At 40.5% G+C, this 21,950-nt stretch overlaps 1 protein-coding gene across 2 annotated transcripts; it reads left to right on the top strand.

Annotated features, from left to right (window-relative positions):
* The first annotated feature begins 1,975 nt into the window (after positions 1-1,975).
* GHRHR (growth hormone releasing hormone receptor) lies at positions 1,976-21,706 on the top strand. 2 transcript variants are annotated; one of them, XM_010394802.4, is made up of 13 exons: positions 1,976-2,115; positions 5,738-5,843; positions 6,408-6,515; positions 7,706-7,806; positions 10,379-10,476; positions 11,884-12,016; positions 12,903-13,056; positions 14,262-14,322; positions 14,428-14,497; positions 16,033-16,124; positions 16,615-16,744; positions 18,784-18,825; positions 20,737-21,706. In XM_010394802.4, exons 1-13 carry the CDS (start codon positions 2,059-2,061, stop codon positions 20,857-20,859), a joined length of 1,275 nt encoding a protein of 424 aa, XP_010393104.1. In that variant the 5' UTR covers positions 1,976-2,058; the 3' UTR covers positions 20,860-21,706. The 2 variants fall into 2 exon arrangements, with proteins under 2 accessions (XP_010393104.1, XP_010393105.1); XM_010394803.4 differs by having other exon boundaries at positions 20,717-21,706.
* The last annotated feature ends 244 nt before the right edge of the window (positions 21,707-21,950 follow it).

Genomic DNA, 21,950 nt, shown 5'->3' with positions numbered 1-21,950 from the left:
TGGGGTGCATGATCAGTAGACAATTTGTGGGACAGCCTAAAGGTTATTAACCTTTAAGCACTGATAAAAAAACCTGACAGATGCTCAGCCAAAATTTTTTCTTAAATATGCAATCTCTTTGGGAGGGAGGGGAGAGAGAATGTATCTGAATTTATCTGATTGTATCTGAATGTATCTGAAGCACAAGCTTGTGATGACAGCACTGGTCACGATGGTTTTATAAAATTTTCAAGGGTAATAACAATATTAAATGTTTGTAAGACAGCTAAAACTCCCTGTTGTAGTTTCACTACTGAAAGCACTTTAAATTCAGCACAACCTGAATATTTACACTCTCCTCAAATGGGACAACAAGGTAATCAAGAAAATGCAGGTAAGAACTGAATCCTGTCACCAAACATTATTTTGAAGGTATGTGTGATGGTGAATTAAAACTTTGTAGGTTTAATTTCTCTTACCAGCTTTTTTTCATAACTTTACGGACTGAAAAAGTAGATTTAACAGTACGGGGTGAAATTTTTCCATGTCACACCTCTGCAGGGAAATCTTGCAGTTCTTGAGATTCTGTAGCTTCTGAAATGAGTTTAGGAAAAAGTATGAGATTTGCCCATGATAAATACATTTACAAGTGTTCGTTTACCAGTCTAGAGCTTCATCCTCTGCAATGAGCTGATTAAAAGTGACAGGAACACAGCTCCAATTTTGTTTTAGACAAGCCTTTGAAAGCTTGCATAATTAAGGCAAAGTATAAGGCTTTAGGGGAAAAGGAAATAAACCCTTAAGCACACACTGCAAGGAAAACTTGCCAACTTCAGCTCTCCGATGACACTTTCTTGCATTGGATATGCCCAGTTCCCTCCCAGACCCAACCTACAACCAAGTCCTGGAGGCTTCATCCCCACAGACATTCCCAACTGTAGATGCAATTTCAGTTCCTCGTAGCTGTGGTGACTCTGGGAGGTGGGAGGCTTCTTTGCAGGCTCTCAGCATTCCCACAATCTGTGTAGATAAGCAGTCAGAAGACATTTGAAATAATTGAAGAAAGATGAGCAGGTTTGAGGGACAAAGCAGTGCCAGAGATGAAAGCAGAGTTGTAGCATGGACCATTGTGGGAAGTTGAGAATTGGGGTTAAGAACTGATTTTAAGGAATGGCATGATATGAGAGTAGAAGAGCAGAGAACAATATTTGAAAGGAATTTCATGTCTTGTGTCTCTGGTCTTGCAATGTTAACATTTGTCTAATGTGGATGGGGAATTCGAAGTCCATCAAGATGGTACAAATTGATAGCAAGTGAAATACATTTTCCTTTAACGCTGAGTGAGAATAGGTATTTCTGCAGTGGTATTCACCTGGCCTGCCTTGAAGCTCAGTATGAGATGAATGAGCTGAGTACAGTATTTCTATACTTTGACTAAAGGGGTTGACTCATTGACATTTAGACACTGAACCTTCAGAAATCTGAAGCAAACTGGGAAGGATCCGGTGTGAATTTTGCCTTCAAATCAAAGGCCAGTCATGCACACAGCAAAATTTGTGTTCACATGCCTGTTAGTAGGCTTTGGTTTTGCATTTTAAAGTGTAGCACTGTGGTCATCACACTCCAGAAAAACATGCAGATACACTGGAGCCACACTAAGAAAAATGTTTCATTAGGAAAAATTGACAATAACTGTTAGGAAAGGGTTTCTCTTATGCCAATCATGTTGATTTACTATGGGACTAGCAACATTTAGAGCTGTCCTTCCCTCCTAAAACCATTTTATCTTAAAAGAAAGAAATGAGTCTTGCCAGGAGGGTAGAGAATTCCCATAATCTTGGCATCAGTCACTCAATTCATCCAGTCCAGTCTTTGAGGAAAGTCAAAAAGTTGGAAAGCTTAAACACAGCGTAGAGAATTGTTAATATTTATCTCCCACTTCACATCCCTGTTACGTCACTTCTCTGCAAAAATATAAATGCTTCAAATCAGCACCTGAGAGGAGACAGAGAAGTCAAAAAGCAGGAGAAAGATGCTAAGAGAGGCTGAAGAAGTGAAGTCTGGCTTTTGCTTTGGAACATGAACTCTTGTTCTTTATACCACTGTGCTCTGCACACCCTGAGTCTGGCAGTGCTTGTAAGTAATTGCATGGAAAAAAAAAGCTTTTACTTCATTGTGTTTCAATAATTGTTCATTTCCTTGTGGGAGCAGATGGTCAGATACAGATTTATTTTTTTAATTTTTTTTTGTGAGTCTCTTTTCTCTCTATTTGCTTTGGATTCCAGTTAAACAAGGCAAGATGCAATGAAAAGTGTGAAAAGCAGCAGAAGGGACCCACATTGTAGGATCTTTATATCAGTTTATTTCTCTGCTTTCCTATGACACACTCAGTAAAGAGAAACACATAATTGGCAGAAACCCTTATTTTGTGTGGGCTTTAAAAGACAGTGACAAAGAAGAAGAAACTGGAGGAGGACTGTTACACCAGAGCAGCTGAGTTTTGATAGAGTTTTCTTTAATTTCAGGTTATGCAGGTTTTTTTGCTACAATTTCATCTGCCTTGGTGGTAGCATTCATGTCATTTGGTGTGTGAACAGCTGAGATGTTGCAGGTAACAGAGGAGTGGGACCAGCAGGGATGCTTAGGCCAGATTTAGAAAGATCCAAAGCCATTAAAAAGTCCAGAGGTCTTGGTGATATTTCACTTTGGACAGAGATTGCCAAACCAAGATCCAGGATCACACTGATATCAGGAAAAGCTTGTTCAAACTGGGGGAAGGATATTATCTTTGCTTTTGAGAATAATCACATTTTCAGCATCTTCCCTTTGTGATGCCTCCTCTATATCCTTTATCTTTTCTTCTTTCCTGGAAATCTCTTCTCTGAAGGAACATTTCAGGAGGGGTGGCACAGCAGCTTGGTTTTTTGTGGACTGAGAAAAATAAACCACTGTGAAATGACTGAACAGATTTTTTTCTCATGTGAAACAACACATTCCTTTGTATCACCTGTGTGACAAACCCACTTCCCTGTAGTAGGAGTAGATAAATGTGGTTGGTCCTAAGTTGAATATCAAGATTGAGTGCTAATGGTTAAAATATGACTGAAGGTCTCTGTAAGAACCTGTCTCATTTACCCAAGAGAAGCAGAATTTTCTTCTGCAAAGTTGGGTTGCTTATTATATGATTATGGATTGATCAAAACCCAGTTTATGTGTTAATGTATAATAAAAATTTCCTAACATGTGTTGCATATTAGAGGATAGGTAAACAACCCTTACTTGAGTATAAAATGGTGGAAAACCAGCCCTCTGTTTTTGTTGTTGGTGTAATTTGATCATATGTTTCCCCTGGAAGAGCTGAACTCAGCTTCTGGAGAGGTTTGGATTGCTTAAGAGACTGACTCTCATCTCCTTAAACTGAGGGTCTGCTGGAAGTAGTTAAATGCTTTAGGGGCATAAATATACCTAAAACACAGCATGGGAGTGGAATAAATCTTTTTAGTTTATTTTACCTGAGTTTCTGTCATATCAGATCTGGCACTCGGTGTCTGCTCAAGCAGTGAGTGATTAGTTCTGACTTGCACATAAACTGTGACAGCATCTCCTAAGGTCAGTTCTTCTTGAAGGAAGAGGTAACAATTTAAATACCAGGTCTTGATCGGCCTCATCTTTTTATTTGAGATGCACGTGGTAAAGTGTTCTCACAAGTCTGGAGACTTAACAAGAGGAAAAAAAACCTTTCCTGGACTGGTGGATGAGCCAAACAAGCTTTGCCCTTGCCATGAACATTTCAGAGAGCAAAGAGAGTTTTGACAGGCAAAATCTAGCAATGCTTTTTGCCAGGAGAAATAATTTAGAACAGTGCAAATGGGTGCATTTCCTCCTTCTGAGGTTTTTCCAGGCACGGTTCACTGAACCAAGAGAATGTTGTAAGAGAGATTTTCAGTAAATGGTTTGACTGTTTTTTCTACTGACTAATAAAGCTACTTCTTTCAATAGCTGTCATACTCCATGGTTAGGGAGGTTTCCTGCATTTATTGTCCGGGGTGACTACAAGGGGGAAAGAATATATGTTGGCATGAAAAGAGGCATCAAGACAGCAAAGATTTTCAAGACAGATGTCAGTTTTCTGTAATTCCGCCTGACATTGCATTTCTTAGTGAAGAGGAATTGAGGGGCTCCCTAGACCTGCTGATTTTACTGATCTGGATGACAACCCTGGGACATCCCACACATCGGATCTCCACCTCTTCGGGCAGGGCAATGTCTGTGTTCTGCTCCATCCATCCACTGTTACCCTGCTCTCACGCACACCAAACTTCAGTCAGCCTCGTGAAGGAGCCCTGCTTTTCACTGCTGCCTTAAACTGATCCATGGCACTGCTGTCTGCAAATTTGGCAGGAAAACCACATCCTCCTAAAAGTGCAGTAAATGGGGAGCAGATGATCTTGCGGGGCATCCATGTGGAGATACGACATTTTTAACCACCAGGGACCAAACCTCAGAAAAACAAATGCTGTGTAATTAATCCACCCCTCTTCAGCAGCCTGAGAGCCTCAGATTTTTGGTCAATATGCATTTCAAATTCTCTGCAGGCCAACATGAGTCGTGGACATTAACATGAAGGGGAAGCACCAGCTTATTGGGATGGATACAATCTGCCCTCTGAATGAACTGAAAGCCAGGGAGTTATTTTCCAAACTCCCTGAATATTAATCTTCTCTGGGTGGAAGAAAGCTGAGCCATATGCCAGCCACCTGTTCACTATGCAAGTCTCATCCTGGGTTTAGTTTCTGTTTTGTCTCCGTGTTTTTATGTCTATAATCACACATGCAGAGCACACCAGCACCAGCAGCCAGGACGTAGAGCTCAGAGTCAGAGTGTCTCTGATGACAACTGATCTTCTGGGACTGGGGACAGTGTGTATGGCAGGACAAGGCACATTTTGTTTTCTTTATGTGAAATAGTCCTGTGCACTCCTGCCCAGTGGGTGCATCCTCAGCAGTCTGGCTGTAACAGCCTGTGCCGACTTTGTCCTTTGCTGCCCAAAGTTCTCTGGATGCCTTCAGATCCTCTTGTGGTGTCTGTGTAAGTCTAAATAAGGACCAAACAACTGAATATTTCCTGCTGTTAAAACCCTGGGTGTCACTTTTTTTCTTTACACCATCATACCAAACCAACAAATGCTTTGGTGCAGAGTGTTTTTTCCAAAGAAAGGAGTTTTGCCTCCCACCCTGTGTAAAGAAAGGCAGATGGTAGAAGGGAGAGAACAGATTCACTCCTTTTGGAGTGAAGAGCTCTTTCAGGAGACAGTTTTGCAATAATTTTTTGTGATTTCAAGATGATGTTTCTTTGGAGGTTGGCAGGGACTTGTTTGTGCATAGGTTCTGCAGCATTTCCTGCAGTGCTGAGCCCTTCACTGTTGAGAAAAGGAGCCTGATCAAGTGCAGTGTGTTTTTCTGGGCCCAGGTTTAACAGGGTCTAGCTAAAGTTGGGTGTAAATGGGTCCTGCACTCAAACTCAGGCCCTAGCAAAGAGATCTTTTATTTTGAATGTAGCCAGAGGAATTTATAAACCTTCCAGTACAGAGCTGTAACTACCAGCTTGTGTAGAGACAGTGGCAGCCTTTGGATGGAAACCCTAAGCACAGTTTTGTGTCCTTAAACCAACCCTGTTAGCTGCAAAAGTAAGTCTGGACTTAAGATGAGATCCCACCCAACCCCTTCTTACCAATTCCCCAAAACTCTTCTCCCTGTAGGTTGCTGGAAATGTCCACCCAGAATGTGATCTGATGGTAGAGCTGAAGAAAAAGGAGGCTGAGTGTCTGGAGGCCCCACAAGAGCGTGGAAATTCAACGTCACCAGGTATCCATCCATGTGTGAGGGATGAAGAGAGGGAGAGGGAAGGGACCCACTACCAGAGTGAGGACACAGCCAGGCTGCAAAGCACAGGAGGGTTTTATTTATGGTCCCACATGCTGTTGTCTCGTCCGCTCTTCTTGCATCTACTCCCATTCCTTCCAATTCTTTTCTTTTTTCCATTGTCTTTCACATTCAAATATGGACAGTCAATTTATCAGAGTCAATCCTTGTGTCCTTGTCCAATTCCTTGGCATCATGCTTGCTTGTTTGGGAGGCTGTGTTGATATTTAAAAATAGGGTACCTGCTGAACAATTACAGTGATCTGATCTTTCTTCCAGCATCACTCTTCATTTACTGCATCATTTCTGAAAACTCACCTCAGTCTAACACAGGGGTCTAACTAAAGCACTCTGGGGGTGTTTATTTCGCATAATAGAATAAAAACTGTGGCTAAACTATTTTTATAAGATATGGAAGTGGTGGAGTGTCAAAGTTTAAAAAGGTTTGGGGTTTCATTTTGCTCAAATATAACCAAGCTTAAAAATATATTTTGCTCTCTGTCTGAGGTTGCAAGAGAACTTGGGACAAATTGCTGTGCTGGCCAGAGGCAGATGCTGGAGAGATTCTTGCCTTACCGTGTCCAAACATCCTCTTTCACTTCATGAAGGAGCCAGGTGATGTCCTACCATGGTTGTACTCCTGTTGCATTTCTGGCCAGAGCATTTCTAAAAAGGGAGGGTGAAGACAGAACCTTTCATGTTCCCATGAGATGGATCAAAGCACTGCAAGGATTTTAGTAGGATCTGAGGGGCTTTCGCAGTTCTTCTCATATTTTGAGGATTATTCGTAACTGGATTTGATTTCCATAGTCTCTGATGAGGCCCTGGATCAAAAAAATACTGAATAAATGGAGCGATTCCTTTGGTTTCCATGTGCTTTGGGATCAGTTTGTTGCGTGACTTTCCTACAAAGCTCATCTGGAGGCTGTCTAGGTCAGAACTTAAGGTTGGGGTTTCTTGAGATTTATGCAGTGATTCGTGTGGGATGAAATGAAAGGCAGAGGAATGAACAACGTGATTGCTCTTTAAGACCAAGGCTGGAGATACAAAGCAGAATTCAGGCCTTGGAGCAGCCCATGTGTTGCAAAACTGCAAACTAATGCCTTTGTGCCTGCTTCCTCTCTGGGTGAGCATGGCCAGGAACAAACTGTGAGCCCACAAGGAGCAAACCACCTTCCAGGAAAGACCTGGATTTGGCAGTTCCACAAGAAAAAGAAACTGCAAAGCCCAACCTCTGCCTCGCCCAACACATGCTAGTTATAAACGAGGGATAAGGAAAATCCCTTTCATCTGTGCACATTCATTTCCTGCCCTGGGATTCTCAGAATTATCCTTCATCTGACTCATAAATCTTTGTTTTGGAAGTGTGCTATCCTCATGGAAGGGGCTGCTTATCCCAACTTCTGATCTGCTAGGGAAGAGTAAGCCCCAGGGGAGGTGGGAATGAGAAGCGTTGTGAAGAGCAAGAGTGAGAAGTGAGGAGAAGAATGAGAGTGTTGTGCAGAGCAGAAATTTATGGAGCAGTGCTTCCCAATCTTCTCCAATGTGCTTGATAAAATTCTTTCCCTAGTCCTTCCAACCTCCAGCCCTGTCTCCCTTCTTCCCCTTGCTTGTCTATAAATAAAATACCAAGTTTTATATCTGATGACCTGAATGTACATAGAAAAATTGTGCTACCAACTCTTGGAGATTCTAATGATCCTCTCCTCCTGGTACAACCTTGTACCAGCCAGAGGTCTTCTCCTGGTTTTTATTTTCCATATTATCTGGTTCTTCATTGAGAAAATGAAATACTTCTGTTTCAGCTGGGATGGTAAAAAGAAACTGCACAAAAAAAGGCTGGTCTGACCCATTCCCTCCCTACCATGTGGCCTGTCCTGTAGAAGATGAAATTCCTCTTGAAGAAGTAAGTTTAATTACATAAATATATGTGAGTGGTGTGCTGATGTCATAGGATTCCTTTCTGTTCCTGAGGGTCACTGCAGAGGGAAACTCAGAAGACACTGAAATTTCTTTCTAAGTATGGAATATAACTCATTTTTTTACTCTGGCCACCTATTTTGGAAAATAACTAAGAATGTTTTATTATTCAGGTGTAACAATAGTAAAGCCAACTACAAATACATGGGTATAACAGACAGACATGTATCACAAAATGTTCATAAAATGTGTATTAAGACATTCCAGTAATATCAGTCAGCAAGATGAATTTGTACTCTCACAGCATCAGTAGAGCAAATGTGCTGTTATCAGACCTCTGTTCCAAATTCAGCAATATCTGAGGACAAGAGGGGTCTTGGCTGTCTCATCCTGCATGAAGTATCTAATTCAAGAATGAAAAAAAAGTCCCAAAAATCTTTGTAATCTCTGTAATGCAGATTAGACTTTGACGTATTTCTTCAGCCAGATTTTCAGTGTTGGTGATATATCGAGGTTACATGCACAGGGGCAATATAGTGCTTGATCACTAATTAATAAGGGTAAGAACATGGTTCATATCACCATGGGGATATATTGCACAGGTTTCCCAGAGAAGCTGTGCCTGCCCCATGCCAGGAAGTTGGAGGGGGCTGGATGGGTCTTGGAGCAACCTGGGATAGTGGAAGATGTCCCTGCCCATGGCAGGGGGTGGGCCTGGATGTTCTTTAAGGTCACTTCCAACACATTCTGTGATGATTCTATTATTTTACCTAGAGGAAACTCCTCAGTTGTAGGGTAAGCCACTTAAAGAGTTGATTATTTTCCATGTTTTACACGTCTGGTTTGTTGCCAGCTATGGTCAGCCTAGCCCAGCTTTGATGTTTCTCACGGAGTGGTGCATCCAGGCTTCCTGGCAAGCTTTGGAGCTCTGAGGTACTTCTGTGAGCTCTGGCTGGAATTGTGCACAGTCAGGGATTTGGGTAATCATATACAGCTCACAGTTCATCCACTACACGAAAAACCCCATTGTGCCTGGTTTCCACCCCATTTAACTTCAATGATCTCAAAAAAATACCGTGAATGTTGGAGCTAATCACTGCACCATGGATCTGTATTAGTGCTTTGGTCAGGTGGGAGCTTTCCAGGGATATCTCTTGGCTATCCCCACTTACTGCATTCACACTGAGAGATGCTCTCAGAAAGGATCATCTGGCTTCTTAGGGATAAATCTAAACTGGAAGGCAAATTCAAGGTGCACTTACTGTGCTCTGACCAGAAAAGAAAGTTCGGCCCATGGAATTAGGCTATGGATAGTCAGGAATCTGGACACATGGATGCAGGGTGCTCAGCACCAAAGGATTCACTCTACAAATCCAGGGGTGGGAAATAGATGATATTTAAGGTTTCTTCCAACCCCAACCAGTCAGGGATTTATGATTCCATAACCTGCTCTTGCTAAGGCAGGTGTAGTGATCCTTTTTGTTGGTCCCAGAAACCAGTAAGGTCTCATTTTCCAAAGACTTGAATTGTCTTCTAAGAGTGTTTTCCTTTATTAACTATAAAAGAAAAAGAATGAGAAGAAACAGGATTGTACTAACAATTAAGCCAATCAGTCCTGTGGCCAGGTTCTTCTTGTTCTACTGCAGACTCATATCTTGGCAGCTAATTTTTAAGCACCTAGATAAATTAAATAAACTCTTCTCAGTGTCAGTCTTATAATGCCTAAAGTTCTGCTTAAGGCTAAAAGCGAGCATCTCCCCTTCCCCAAGTGAACTGCAGGAATGCACTGCACAGCTGTGTGGATTTTGGGTTGTAAAAACATTGAAACAGGACCCAAGAGACAGACCATGTAAGACTGGAATTCGATTTGCAGCCTGGAGCTTATTCATTCTGTTTTCTACTTTCATCTGTGAGAGTTGAAGTCAACTTATCCTCACTCAGGGATTGTGTCTGACAGAGGAGCCACTTAAATAGAAATGGATTTTGACTGACATTCCAACTGAGCAACAGTTGAGTTTGACAGCCAGAGAAACAGAGGAAAAAACAACCCCAGAAAAAAACAACACAACTCAACACAATAAAAATGAAAGGAAGAATAGACAGCAAAATTGGAAGTAAAGAAAGTGGAGAAAAATAGAGAAAGGCTGACAGAATTCTGTGTTCATCATGCTGCCAGCAGAATTGTCCTGCTACTGCTGGGGAGAAAACGTGGTAGAACATACAGCATTTATAAAAATTGCATAAGATTTTTAACAATGCCTTTATGAAGGACTGGTGTTGTTTTTTATGCTTTAATGAATGAGCTTCCAGCCACCCTGATCAGTATGTGTCTCAGCACCAGACAGGGCTGTATCCACACAACTGTGGAATGGAACTTCACAAAAGAAACGTAATGAGGATTTAAGGTGAATTTTACTGTGGGATTTGAAGAGGGGAAAAAAAGGCAGTCAGGGATGTCAACAGAATGGAAGAACCAACCAAAGCAAAACTGACAGAATCAGTAAAAAAGCTATCATTTAACAGCAACTTGTGTGACAAATCATTCTCTTCTTTTATAGAAATCCTACTTTTCTACTATAAAGATCATCTACACCGTGGGATACAGCGTGTCCATCACCTCCCTCACCATTGCTGTGACAGTTCTTATTGCATTCAGGTAAAGGTGTCCTCTAATCTCAATTCTTTTAATTTCTCAGACTGCAGAAGACAGCATTAGACATAACAAAATAATACAAATAGAAATTCAGGTGAATAACAATAAAAAATTCCAGCCATGTTGGTTTAATAATATGAAACTGAAGCTGGAAATTACAGGTGATCAGAGAGAGTCAGGAATAAAAGGATTCAGATCTGGGAAATGAATCATGGCTGTCAGTTGACAAAACTCAGCAACTCACTTTGATCCTGAAGAACCAATGGAAAAATTTAATTGCTTTAGGCTGGAATTAAGATTTTTTTCATAAAGTGCGTGGGCCTGCCTGTTATGGCTTCAGAGAATTTGTTAATAAAAATATACACAAAGGACTTGATTCTGAATCAATGTTCCTATGACATTGCATAGATGACTATTGAAAAATTTACCACTAAAGACACGTTTTAAAGTTAGTCTCAGAATGTGGTCACATTTAGTTAGAATTCTCTCTTACTGAGTTATCCATCAATTAGGTATTTTCAGGTCCAATCTAGAGTATTTAAAGTATTTTACCATTTAACGTAGATTTAATGTTTGCTGCCATGCCTTGTGGGATTTATTTTATTAATCTTTGTTTATTTCTGGTATTTCTGAGAGGAAAAAAAAAAAAAAAGCAGACGTTTCCTTTATTATTATGCTGTGAGAATCAGGGTTCTCTAGGGAAAGTTTCTTGACCTCTGCTGGTTCCTAGTTCATGTCTGGAAGCCACCAGATATGTTTATTGACATCCACTCTGACCTCAGGAAAACAAACCAGCCCAAATGAGGGGAAAGAAAGAAACAATGGACATAAGGACAAGTAGCAATAGGGAGGAAAAAGTCATAGTTAACAATGGGGTTGGCATTTGAGGTCAGCAATAAAATTCTGCACACTCTAGGTAAACTTTCAGATTAGGTGACCCTCAGATTACTGGGTCTGGATGGAACCCAGCTTTTAGTGGAACTTTAAGTGAAAATGAAGTTGAAGCTCTATAACGCCCTCAAAAATCTGTATTTAATAGCAGCCGAAATTTAATCTTAGTTAACGGGGAATTTAAGGTAGATGTGTAAATTGAATTTAAAGTAGATGTGCCAAATTGTTTTCAAGCTCTTTTGTGCTTTCACTTAATTCATCAAAGTAACTTTGGCAAAGTAAGGAAAAACCCCTAAAATTGTGGATAACAAGGAGAGAGATTAAGATGTAGATTGTGGCTGAATGGCTTCACGTGAGGAAGTTTTCTGTCTCTCTCTGAAAGAGCTCAGTGAATCAAAGTGTTCTTCCTAAATGTGTCTGGAAGTACCAGAGATGAAACAAGGGCTTATTGCTTATTTTAATTACTGCCAGCACAGTTCAGTTAATTACCTCAGAGGGACTTCTCTTCTTTTCTTCCAGGAGGCTTCGCTGTCCCAGGAATTATATCCATGTGCAGCTCTTTTTTACATTTATCTTAAAGGCTATTGCCATTTTCATTAAGGATGCTGTCCTTTTCCAGGAGGAAGGCATTGATCATTGCAGCTTTTCTACAGTAAGCACATGAAAAGCAGGATATTGTGGTTGATGTTTTTATGTGCCATTTATAGATGGTTTCACTATTCATGCCTCTTTTTTACTACTTATTGCTTTTTGTCCTTCTAACCTGGCAATGAAAATTATATAATTCTTTTATTCAGTATATTTTACTTCCATGAATGTGTACTTTATGCCCTCCTATATTCTTAAAACATCAATTTGTGATGTTGCAGTACTCTAAATGAAATTTAGATTTTCACATAGCAACAAAGTAGTGTCATTACACTCTTATGTTTCTATAACCTGAAGCCTAAAACTGAAGATCTTTGAGTACATCAAAGAACAACTTTTAAAGCTTATTCTTCTGGAAATGTTGGATTCCATGTTCTGGCTGGAAGCTCTGATCTGTAAACCACAAAGCTCTCAAGGTACCAGGCAATCAACTTAACTTTAATCCAGCCCCAGATCTTGGCAGTGTGGCAATGATTTTCAAACAGAGGTTTAGGGGGTGGTTCTTCTGCATTTCTCACAGCCACACAAAATTCTAGAGCTGAGCATAAGGACAAAAATGGCTCCTTGAACCTTTGCCCAAGGAGCAATTGGCACTGAAGGTACACTCAAGGCAGTGCATTTGTGAGAGAAATCACACACGCTTGGGAGCCCAAGGTACATTTCTAATACAAGATAAAAAGCAAAAGGCAGTGGAGATTCCAAAGTGTTATGATGATTAAAGCTTTATTATTCAGAAATCCATTTTACATTTGAAGCTCTCAGTTTAAACATCAGTTAATAGTGAGATCTTGCTCTTGGTAGAACTCAGCTACAATTACAGATGTCTACTCCATGGTCAAATCAGATGTATCCCCAGGCAATCCCTAAACTACAACTTTCCTGTTCTCTAGACTGAATGCAAGATCTCTGTGGTTTTCTGCCACTATTTCATGATGACCAATTTCATGTGGCTGCTGGTGGAGGCTCTTTACCTAAACTGCCTGCTGCTCTCATCCCTTTCTCATGGAAGAAGATATTTTTGGTGGCTGGTTCTCTTTGGCTGGGGTAGGTACGGATTTCACAGGACATTAGTAAAAGGCAAGATGTTAAACAAGGCTGTTCAGCCTGGAGAAGATAAGGCTTCACAGACACCACAGAGCTACTTCTAGGGGTTCAAGATAGCTGGAGAGGGACTTTTCCCAAGGCATGGAGTGATGGGACATGGAAGAAATTCCTTACTGTGGGGGTGGTGAGGTTGCCCAGGGAGGCTGTGGACTTCCCATCCCTGGAAGTGTTCAAGGCCAGGTTGGATGGGGATCTGAGCAACTTGGGACAGTGGAAGGTGTCCCTATGGGTTGGAACCAGGTGATCTTTAAGGTGCCTTCCAACCCAGGCCATTGTATGACTCTATGACTCTATGATTCCATGATTCCATGAGTCTATGGTTCCATGATTCTACGATTCCATGATCCATTCCCATTGAAAACACTACATGTGGAACCCAGCTGATCTAACTGAAGTACCTAACCTGGGAATTGCTTCCATTTTATTTTATGTGCATACTAACAGAAAGCAATCAAGTTTTTCATGGCAATAAAGCCCCTCTGAAAGGGGTGGAAAATGATGCACATTTAAGAATGCACAGGGAGAGATCCCGTCTTAACCTTCTTCACCCCACTGAAAACACAGCTTCCTCTAAGGAGTTATCACAAACACCAGAGCACAATCTGCCTTGCTCCTGTTTAGTTACACAGTCTGGGAAAAGGAATTTTTTTTTCCTAAGCAGGGGTTTTTGTAGTCCTAGTATTTCTACAGCCCATCTTTTTTATTGTATGAATAAAGAAGCTTTGTCCACTAAATAACAGGACAGGCAGTGAAACAGCAGCATCTTCCTCCTGATTTTGTTCTTGTCTGGAATAAATGGAATTGTTCAGACTTAGAAATCTGCAACCAAGTGGGTGCCCACAGAGTGTTGCTGTGTAAAGGAAAAAGCAGAGAACTCCTCTGTGGCAGGTGAATGCACTTAGAGGAATTTTCTGGTTGGTTGAGGGAGGGAAATCCATGCCTGTTGTCACCCAAGGTTAAGGTAGACCTGACGCCTTGGCAAACTGAATCACTTTTGGTGTTTTAGAGACTGAATGTAAAACAATTCCTGTTATAGGAACTGACCCCAAAGGATAATTCCAGCTCTCAAAAATGAGTGTCATTGCAGCAGAGTTTCAGTGGACAAGGCTTGGATTAATTCTATCTTTTGTTTAAATGTCTGACAGGTTTTCCAACACTTTTCACCCTTATTTGGATATTAGCAAAATTCTACTTTGAAGACACAGCGTAAGTCATAGTTTCCTACATTGTTCTATATTCTTGGGTAATACTTTTAATTGATTACAGTCATTACATACATGCCTTTTTCTAATCTTACTGTCATGTCCACAGATGCTGGGATATTAATCAAGGCTCTCCCTACTGGTGGCTAATCAAAGGACCAATTATAATTTCTGTGGGGGTAGGTACTTCTGAGTTTGCTAATACTAATTAGAAGAAAAAAAAGGACTTTTGAGTTAAAGTTGGGTTGCCATTTGCTGAGTTGTAGGAAGAGGAATGCTGAATTTCTACTGTTGACTGCCTGTGTCCAATGCAAACTGAAAAGTTTGTCTTTCAAACATTGAAACTTTCACAGAATTGTCAGTTTAGGTGAAATAAATAGCAAGTGAGTGGACTAAACCCTCCTTAAAATATTTGAAAACAAAATTTTAGCATAAGCTCAGAATAAGCCATACATTTTTGATACAAAACTTCCAAGGGCAATAGGTTTCTGTTCAGAGCTGATAACAGTGATAACAGCTCTTGAGTCTGGCATTTATTGAATAAACTGATGGGCTTTAAATGATTATCATCGTTGATTACTCCCACAAGTCATTAAACCCAAGCAGTGTTTGAGAAAGTGAGTTAATGGATGACCTTAAGGCCAGCTATTAAAACCTTAATTTAACTGGAGGACAGATGCATGCAGGTGAGGGATATGGAATCACAGAATGCTTTGGGTTGGAAGGGATCTTAAAGATACACACAAACAGCATGAGTGAAGAATCTCAGGCTGACTTCTGGTCAGAGCTTGCTGTGTTTCAATAAAATATTTCATTTCCTTCTATCTCCGTTATTTCTTCTGCTGGCATGTACACAGAGCATCACTAATGGATAGAATGATGTTGGACTTTTTGGTAAAATGAGGACATTCTTAGGCAAAATTAAATGTTCAGGCTCACCTAAGGAAGAGCTGGTGTGTACAGACACAAAAAAATTCACAGGAAGAATCCCTCTGATTGTGGAAAACTGAGCAGCCTCACAGACTCCGGATAAAGCTGTGCCAAATTGCAATTGTAGAAGATTGGATTTCCAAGTTGGGATTGACCTTAACTACTTTGGAGCTGAGCTAATGCTCCTCAGAGGCTCCTTCAGAGCCAACAAAGGGAAGTGGGCACTTTTGGCAAGTGATTCATCTGATTTAAAATAAATGTCTACCTTGGGATGAGGTGATCCATCCCCAACCCCACCTGAGGGTCTATTGACCGTCCTGGCTGGTTCTCCACTGACTGCAAAGGCAGAACAGGGTGATCAGCTCTGACAGAAATACCTCATTGTAGAGGTATTTAGGCAGATAAATTCCACTAATAATGTCTAGAGAGATCAGCAGATCAGTCAGTATTTAATACAATATTAATCTCTAAGGAGAATCCGACTGATATGAGCTACAAAAGGAAAAAGAGAGTCCCACAAGCTATTGATGAAAATATTTTGCTGAACAAAGTGAAATTCTCAAGTTTTCATCTTCAGCCACTTCTTCAAGCAGGAATGCAACTTATTTAAATACTTGAATGCTGCCAACAGGAATAGCATTAATGACCTTACATTGAAACTGCACAAATTACACTATAACTGAAATAAAAAAAAAAAACACAACCAGATTTTCACTGCAAAGTTTTACATCAGAAATTAACCTTTTCTTTTTCCTCTCTCCCACTTCTCAAATACTGTGAACAGGTCAATTTTGTCCTATTCATCAACATCATCAGAATTTTGCTGAAAAAACTAGACCCTAGACAAATCAACTTCAATAACTCTTCTCAGTACAGGTAGTGTATGGAATAATTTTTTTAAAATCAATTATTTTGATAATAAAATATTATGTAATCTTTTCTAAACAGAGAAGCACTTTCTCAGTGTCACAGATGGGCTCAGTTTAATTGGTATTAAATTTTAGAGATTCCCAACCTTATCCCATTCCAAAGGCAATTAGTCAAAGGGTGAGACTCAATTCACCTAATATTGGCCAATGGGATGCATCCAGATCAGCTCAGCTGTCTGCCTTCCAATTAAAATCAAGAGACAAGAAAACCATTAATTGAATCTGAATTAGATCTCTTATTTAGGACAGGAAAAATTACCTTCTACAGCTGCCTTTCTCTGTATGAGAACTGTAAAGGAAGCCTGCATATTTATTTCTATTTTATATATATTTTTATATAGATTGACTTCTTTTTAACTTGTGTTCACTACTGCGGCACACTGAGTGCGTTAGACTTGAAATAACCTTAAGTTTCTTCTTCTCATGTCCTGTTCTAGACGTCTCTCAAGGTCCACTCTGCTTCTAATTCCATTATTTGGAACCCATTACATCGTCTTCAACTTCCTCCCAGAATATACCAGCCTGGGGGTTCGGCTTTACTTAGAGCTCTGCATTGGATCTTTTCAGGTAAAATTGCCACAGATCCTTCAGTTCCTTCTTAGTAGTTTTTCTGTTTTAGCCTTGTGTCCTCATGACAAGAAGTATTGCACACAAATGATCCTTGGATCCTGAAACCAGTGTTTGTTCACAAAGTTCCTTGTTCTTTGCTGAGTTAAAATATCTGAAGAGGTGACAAATCCTACCTGGATGCAGGCTGGACTAAAGATTTTTGCAGATTTTGTGAACACAAGGCCAAGATCTCAGATAAGTGTGTAACTTGGATGGTGGGCCAAAGTCAAGTGTGGAAAATCTTTGCTACCAGTACTTATCCACCTGCCTTCCCTGACTTCACTAACAAGATCAAGCTGACTTGGGCTGATTTAAATCATCCAGAGGCAATTGAAGTTGTAGGTCCTGCCCCCTTCCTAATTCTTTGTCAAAGGATAAATTGACAATAAAACATCAACAGTGTTTTGTACGTGTACCAGCCCCACACAGGCTGCTGTCCCAAGGAATTCCACATCCCTTTCCCTCCTGCAAACATTGGGTTGATGCCCCCACCTTTCTGCATTGGTACACAGGGCATGGACAGCTTGAGGAGCTTGATGCCAACAAGAAGAACTCCTGCTCTGATGTCCCTCCAGGTGGTTTTGCTCCTGGAGTTATGAGCTGGGCAGGACCCAATTTCCCTTTGCTTCCCTCCCTTTCCTGGTGCTTCACCTCGGTCCACAAGAAGCAGCCATGGGAATACCACCAAACCTCCCCAGGGAGCAGATCTTTCCCTGGATGGCTGCATGAGATCGCTTGTCAGGGAGCATCACCAACAATCCATGAGTTGTGCTGGTTTATTCCTCTTGAGGGTTGAATCCATTGTGTCAATCCCGCCCAACAAACCCTGCCCATTAATCCCGACCCTCTGCACAGGGAGGGGACCTTCACTGAGTTAATGAACAGTTCAGTGAATAAATTAATAGAATAAAAGGTTGAGGTGTTGAGCAGGATCTAGTCATGTAGGTCCTTTGACCTCCTAGGATTGTCCTGGGTTTATCTCAGTTCACAATCTTAACAAACACATTCAATAGGCCAGAATTCGGTCTCATCTGATACTCCACAAAGACACAGGATTTGACTGGAAAGCTGTGTGAGCTCCATCCATGAAGTCTCTGTTTTACATTCTTTAGAGTGCATAAAGAATCAGCTCTCAGTGTGTTGTGCTGGAGAACGGACCACACTTTCATAATCATCAGTTACATTTGTGAATTCATATAGTGTTACTGATTTTGATGGAATGCCACTACCTATTAATTTTCTCGTTTATAGTTTCTTTTCTTCTTTGGCTCTGTTTCGTGAGTTCTTTTACTCAGAGTTCGAATTAAAATGCAGGAGACTGGGAGTTTATCTTTGGACTTAAATGTTTATTATATCTTATCTATAATACAGTGCCCCTAAGTTAACAAGGTGAAAATGGCCCCGAGTTCTAACTGACAAGGTCTTTTAAGGTCCAGATTACCCAATTATGGAATGCCAACTAATTTGTTTTTACTTATAATCCAATAGCTAACTATTCATGATCCGCACTGCGGGTTTTTTGACCCAATACCAGAACACCCAGATTTGTGAAGAAGAAGGAGAAAAGAAGAAGAACAAATCCACACCCCAAATCCTCCATACTGTTACATATATCCCATAAACCTAATTTTTCTACATCTCTACATATTCTACCCAGTGATATAACTTTTAATTACACAGCAACAATCTCAGTGTTATCACACAGTTTGGGAAACCTTTCCCAAGGCTTCAGGTCAAATGCGGTGTGCTTCTGAGGATCACTGTCTGTCAACACTGAAAGGCTGAAATTCTCAGAACTCAGGGTTCCAACAACTACCAAGGTGATTATCTGGCTGTTCAGCTTTATTGGAGGTCCACAAATTATCTTCCAATTTCTAGAAATTCTCCCACCTATAGTGATACTCACTACTTCACAGAACCACCATGAAGTCAGATAATGCAAGTGGCTTTTTCAAGCTGTCTTAACCCTCAAAACTTTTTCTTCTGGTCTTTTCCAGGGGTTTATTGTGGCAGTTCTCTACTGTTTCCTGAACCAAGAGGTAAGGAAACACCATCATATACATCAGATATATCTTCTAAAAAACTGCTTTCCGTGGCAAATATATAGTTAACCATCATTTTCATACAAACTGATCAAATCTTTCATTTTCTTATGACTGTTAACATGGGTAACAATGTTGATGAATTTCATTTCAATTATCTTCATGGGAATGAAGCCATCTAGTGGAGAAATGAACTTTTACTACTTTGCTGCTCCATCAAATATTTTCTATCCTTTCTGCACATTTTTGTCCTATAGCAGGGCTTGGAAAACCCCTGCTAATTCCAGATCTGAAAATAAAACTTGCTTCAGTGATACAGGGAGATCTCCACTTACCAAAGGTCTATGTTTAAATTGGAAAGAATTTAAATGTAAGCTTTGCCCAACAGTGAAATATTATTTTTTAGCATTTTTAATAGTCTCGTGAAGTATCCCAGTATTTCTTCATGTTGATAAATCTCTTTTTCTGTTTAGAATATTTAATTCAGAATTTTACTGTTGATGGGAGAGGACTCTGTCCTTTTAGCTTAGTGTCCAGGGCCATTTACACAGTCTAGATATAGTGATAGGAATGTATCTTAAATGAATTGTACAGAAAACATGAAAGTTTATCCTCCGTATTTTAGAATACGTTGAAACCTCAGAATTATCCCTTCTTTTCTGACTCCAGAGTAGCTGAGATTGCTCTTTTAGAATATGACTGGGATTCAGTTTCAGACTAACACTCCGCTGAATTCTGTCTGCAGCTCCTGAAAAGGAGAATCCTGTTCCATATATGCCCATCCTTCCCCCCCAAGAGAGGACATCCCCCATAGAGTCCAAGGTGCTTTTAGGAGATGGTTCTGTCCCTGATCTAGACTCCCTGGACTGTATTGACTAAATCTTCATTTTCCAAGTTTAAAGTCCAGGGCTGATTAAGCTTTCAAACAGTATTTAATCACCTACCTGTGCCATGGGCCAAACTTTCTGAATTCTATCAGAAATTTCTGAAGTACTAAATTAAATATTTTAAAATATTTTAACAGTTCTTAGCCTTTTGGTCGAGTTTATGGCCGTGAATTATTGACTGCTCTAATGATGCTTGTGTTTAGGTAAGACTCCTGTCATTAGTTTATTAATGACCCTAATCCCTTCTAACCACAGACCACAGCTCTACATCCAGCTTCACTTCCCAGACACACAGCACTTCAATACAGAAATTCCCTTCCTATTAAACATCTGGGGAGGCACATTCCTAATAAGAATCAGATGTGACAGGAGGATTTAGTGGGTGGCCTGGACCCACTCTGTGTTCCTGTGAACATGCCAGTACACGATATACAATGACACAGCTGTCAGCAACACACAGCAAATGGCTCCTGACTGCTGCTGGCTTTCCCCTCATCGTCTCTAATGTCAAAGCAGCATTATTTCCCAGCCACAAATTGGTGAATGCTGATTAAGAAACTTGCTGCAGATTATTTTTGTCTAGAAGCAGATGGAAGCAAGACAGCATCCCTTAGCAACTGAGGGAGAGCAGGCAATGTGCAGCAAATATGTTTAATTGTGTAGGCTATGTTGGTGAGATCGATTGTAGAATAAATATTCAAAGGAATTATTTTTTAAAAAAAGAGATGATCTATAAAAAAAGCTGAGAAGATATTTTAGTAGTGGAGGAATGTTACACAGTGCTAGAGACTTCAAGCTTAGTACTGACAGACGTTTAGAAGAAGTTTTCATCAGTGCAGAAAGACGGCCATGCTGAGACAAGATTCTACTTCTCCTTATCAGCTAAAACAGAAACTAACTTGGACAGAGATCTCTAAAAGCTTTTTTCTTTTCTAGCCACTCTTTCTGTCCTGCTTCTTTCCCACTGGTCTGTTCCCCAGCAGTATTCAACCACAAAATAGCCTTTTCCTTTGTTCCTGAGGTGCAAACGGAAATCGGCCGGAGGTGGCACGGGAAGAGATATGGACTCGTGCCAGTGTGGAGGAGGACCAGGTGGACTGTGCCATCCAGCTCTGGGGTGAAAATGACCACATCTGTGTGCTGAAAAGGGTCCCAGGACCTGGAGGGAAGAAAAAAACCAAACCAACCAACCAAACAATAAACAAACTAAATTGTATCAAATGTAACGACTGTAGTTTATCCTGAGCAAGCTGGAGGAGGATCCACTTCTACAGTTCTGACCATGAGGCTTCTTTTGCAGGACAAGCATTGCAGTGACAGATTAAACCCTGACTGACCGTCTAAACACAAAATAACCCTCTCACTGATAACTCTGCATCACGGAAAGCACAAAAAAATCACCTATTCTGGTTCATTTCTACACTTTCACTGATAGAGCTTAGGCATGTTCACCAATAGCGCCCTCCGGTGACTCCATAGGTGACCACCTCTGGAAATCAGAATTCAATCCTCGTGCTATAGGAGCCGGAGTCTTATCTAGCTTGTCCAGTCTTCATCCATGTTTTGGTTCTGCAGACATGCAAACAAGAAGCCAAACATCTTAATAAACTCTAACACAATGACTAAAAGTCCTCTTGTGTTGTCTTTTTATATTGTCTCTTTAGTAGCAAAAAGATCCAATTTCACGATATAAGACTCGCAGGTTCTGAAGTTATTTCAGGAGCTCCAGGTTAGAAAAAAAGTAGCAGAAAGGGGAGGCATTGGGAAGGCCAAGGCTCCATATGATAATCCTTAAGGAAATTCTTTGCAAGGAAATGAAAAAGAAAAGACAATTTTTGCACAGAAAGAGAATGAGACCCCCAGGAGATGGACCAGGAGACTGCTGGGAGTACTGCTAAATATTTTCTTATGTGTGACTGGTTTTGCTCTCCAGTGTTGTAAAACATTCAGAAGCTTGAAAATAAACTTGGATTCCCAGTGTTTGTACTTGAGTGGTTTGGTTTTGGGGTTTTTTACCTCAGTGCTGGTTGTAACCTGTAGATTAAAAGGTTGATTAAACTCTTTGGTGGGAACATCAGGGCTTGGAAGGGAGTGGAGAAAGCTAAGCTTTACCAGCTAGTGAGGATCATTACATCAATACACTTTGCTCTGCTCTTCTGAACATTTCAGTGAGCTGCCAAGTCTGATTGAACAACAGAAATTACAACAGAGAAATGTGGATTTGCCTTCCTTTCC

Source organism: Corvus cornix, chromosome 2 (genome assembly GCF_000738735.6).
Source record: "Corvus cornix cornix isolate S_Up_H32 chromosome 2, ASM73873v5, whole genome shotgun sequence".
Lineage (NCBI taxonomy): Eukaryota > Metazoa > Chordata > Aves > Passeriformes > Corvidae > Corvus > Corvus cornix.
This window is presented reverse-complemented; position numbering and strand designations above follow the sequence as displayed.

What these genes read in the sequence shown, in the direction of transcription:
- GHRHR (XM_010394802.4), top strand. Translation starts at nt 2,059, where the DNA reads ATGAACTCTTGTTCTTTATACCACTGTGCTCTGCACACCCTGAGTCTG. An exon ending in CCCTGAGTCTGGCAGTGCTT is followed by an intron (nt 2,116 to 5,737) that starts GTAAGTAATTGC and finishes TTCTCCCTGTAG; the next exon opens with GTTGCTGGAAATGTCCACCC. An exon ending in AATAACTCTTCTCAGTACAG is followed by an intron (nt 16,125 to 16,614) that starts GTAGTGTATGGA and finishes GTCCTGTTCTAG; the next exon opens with ACGTCTCTCAAGGTCCACTC.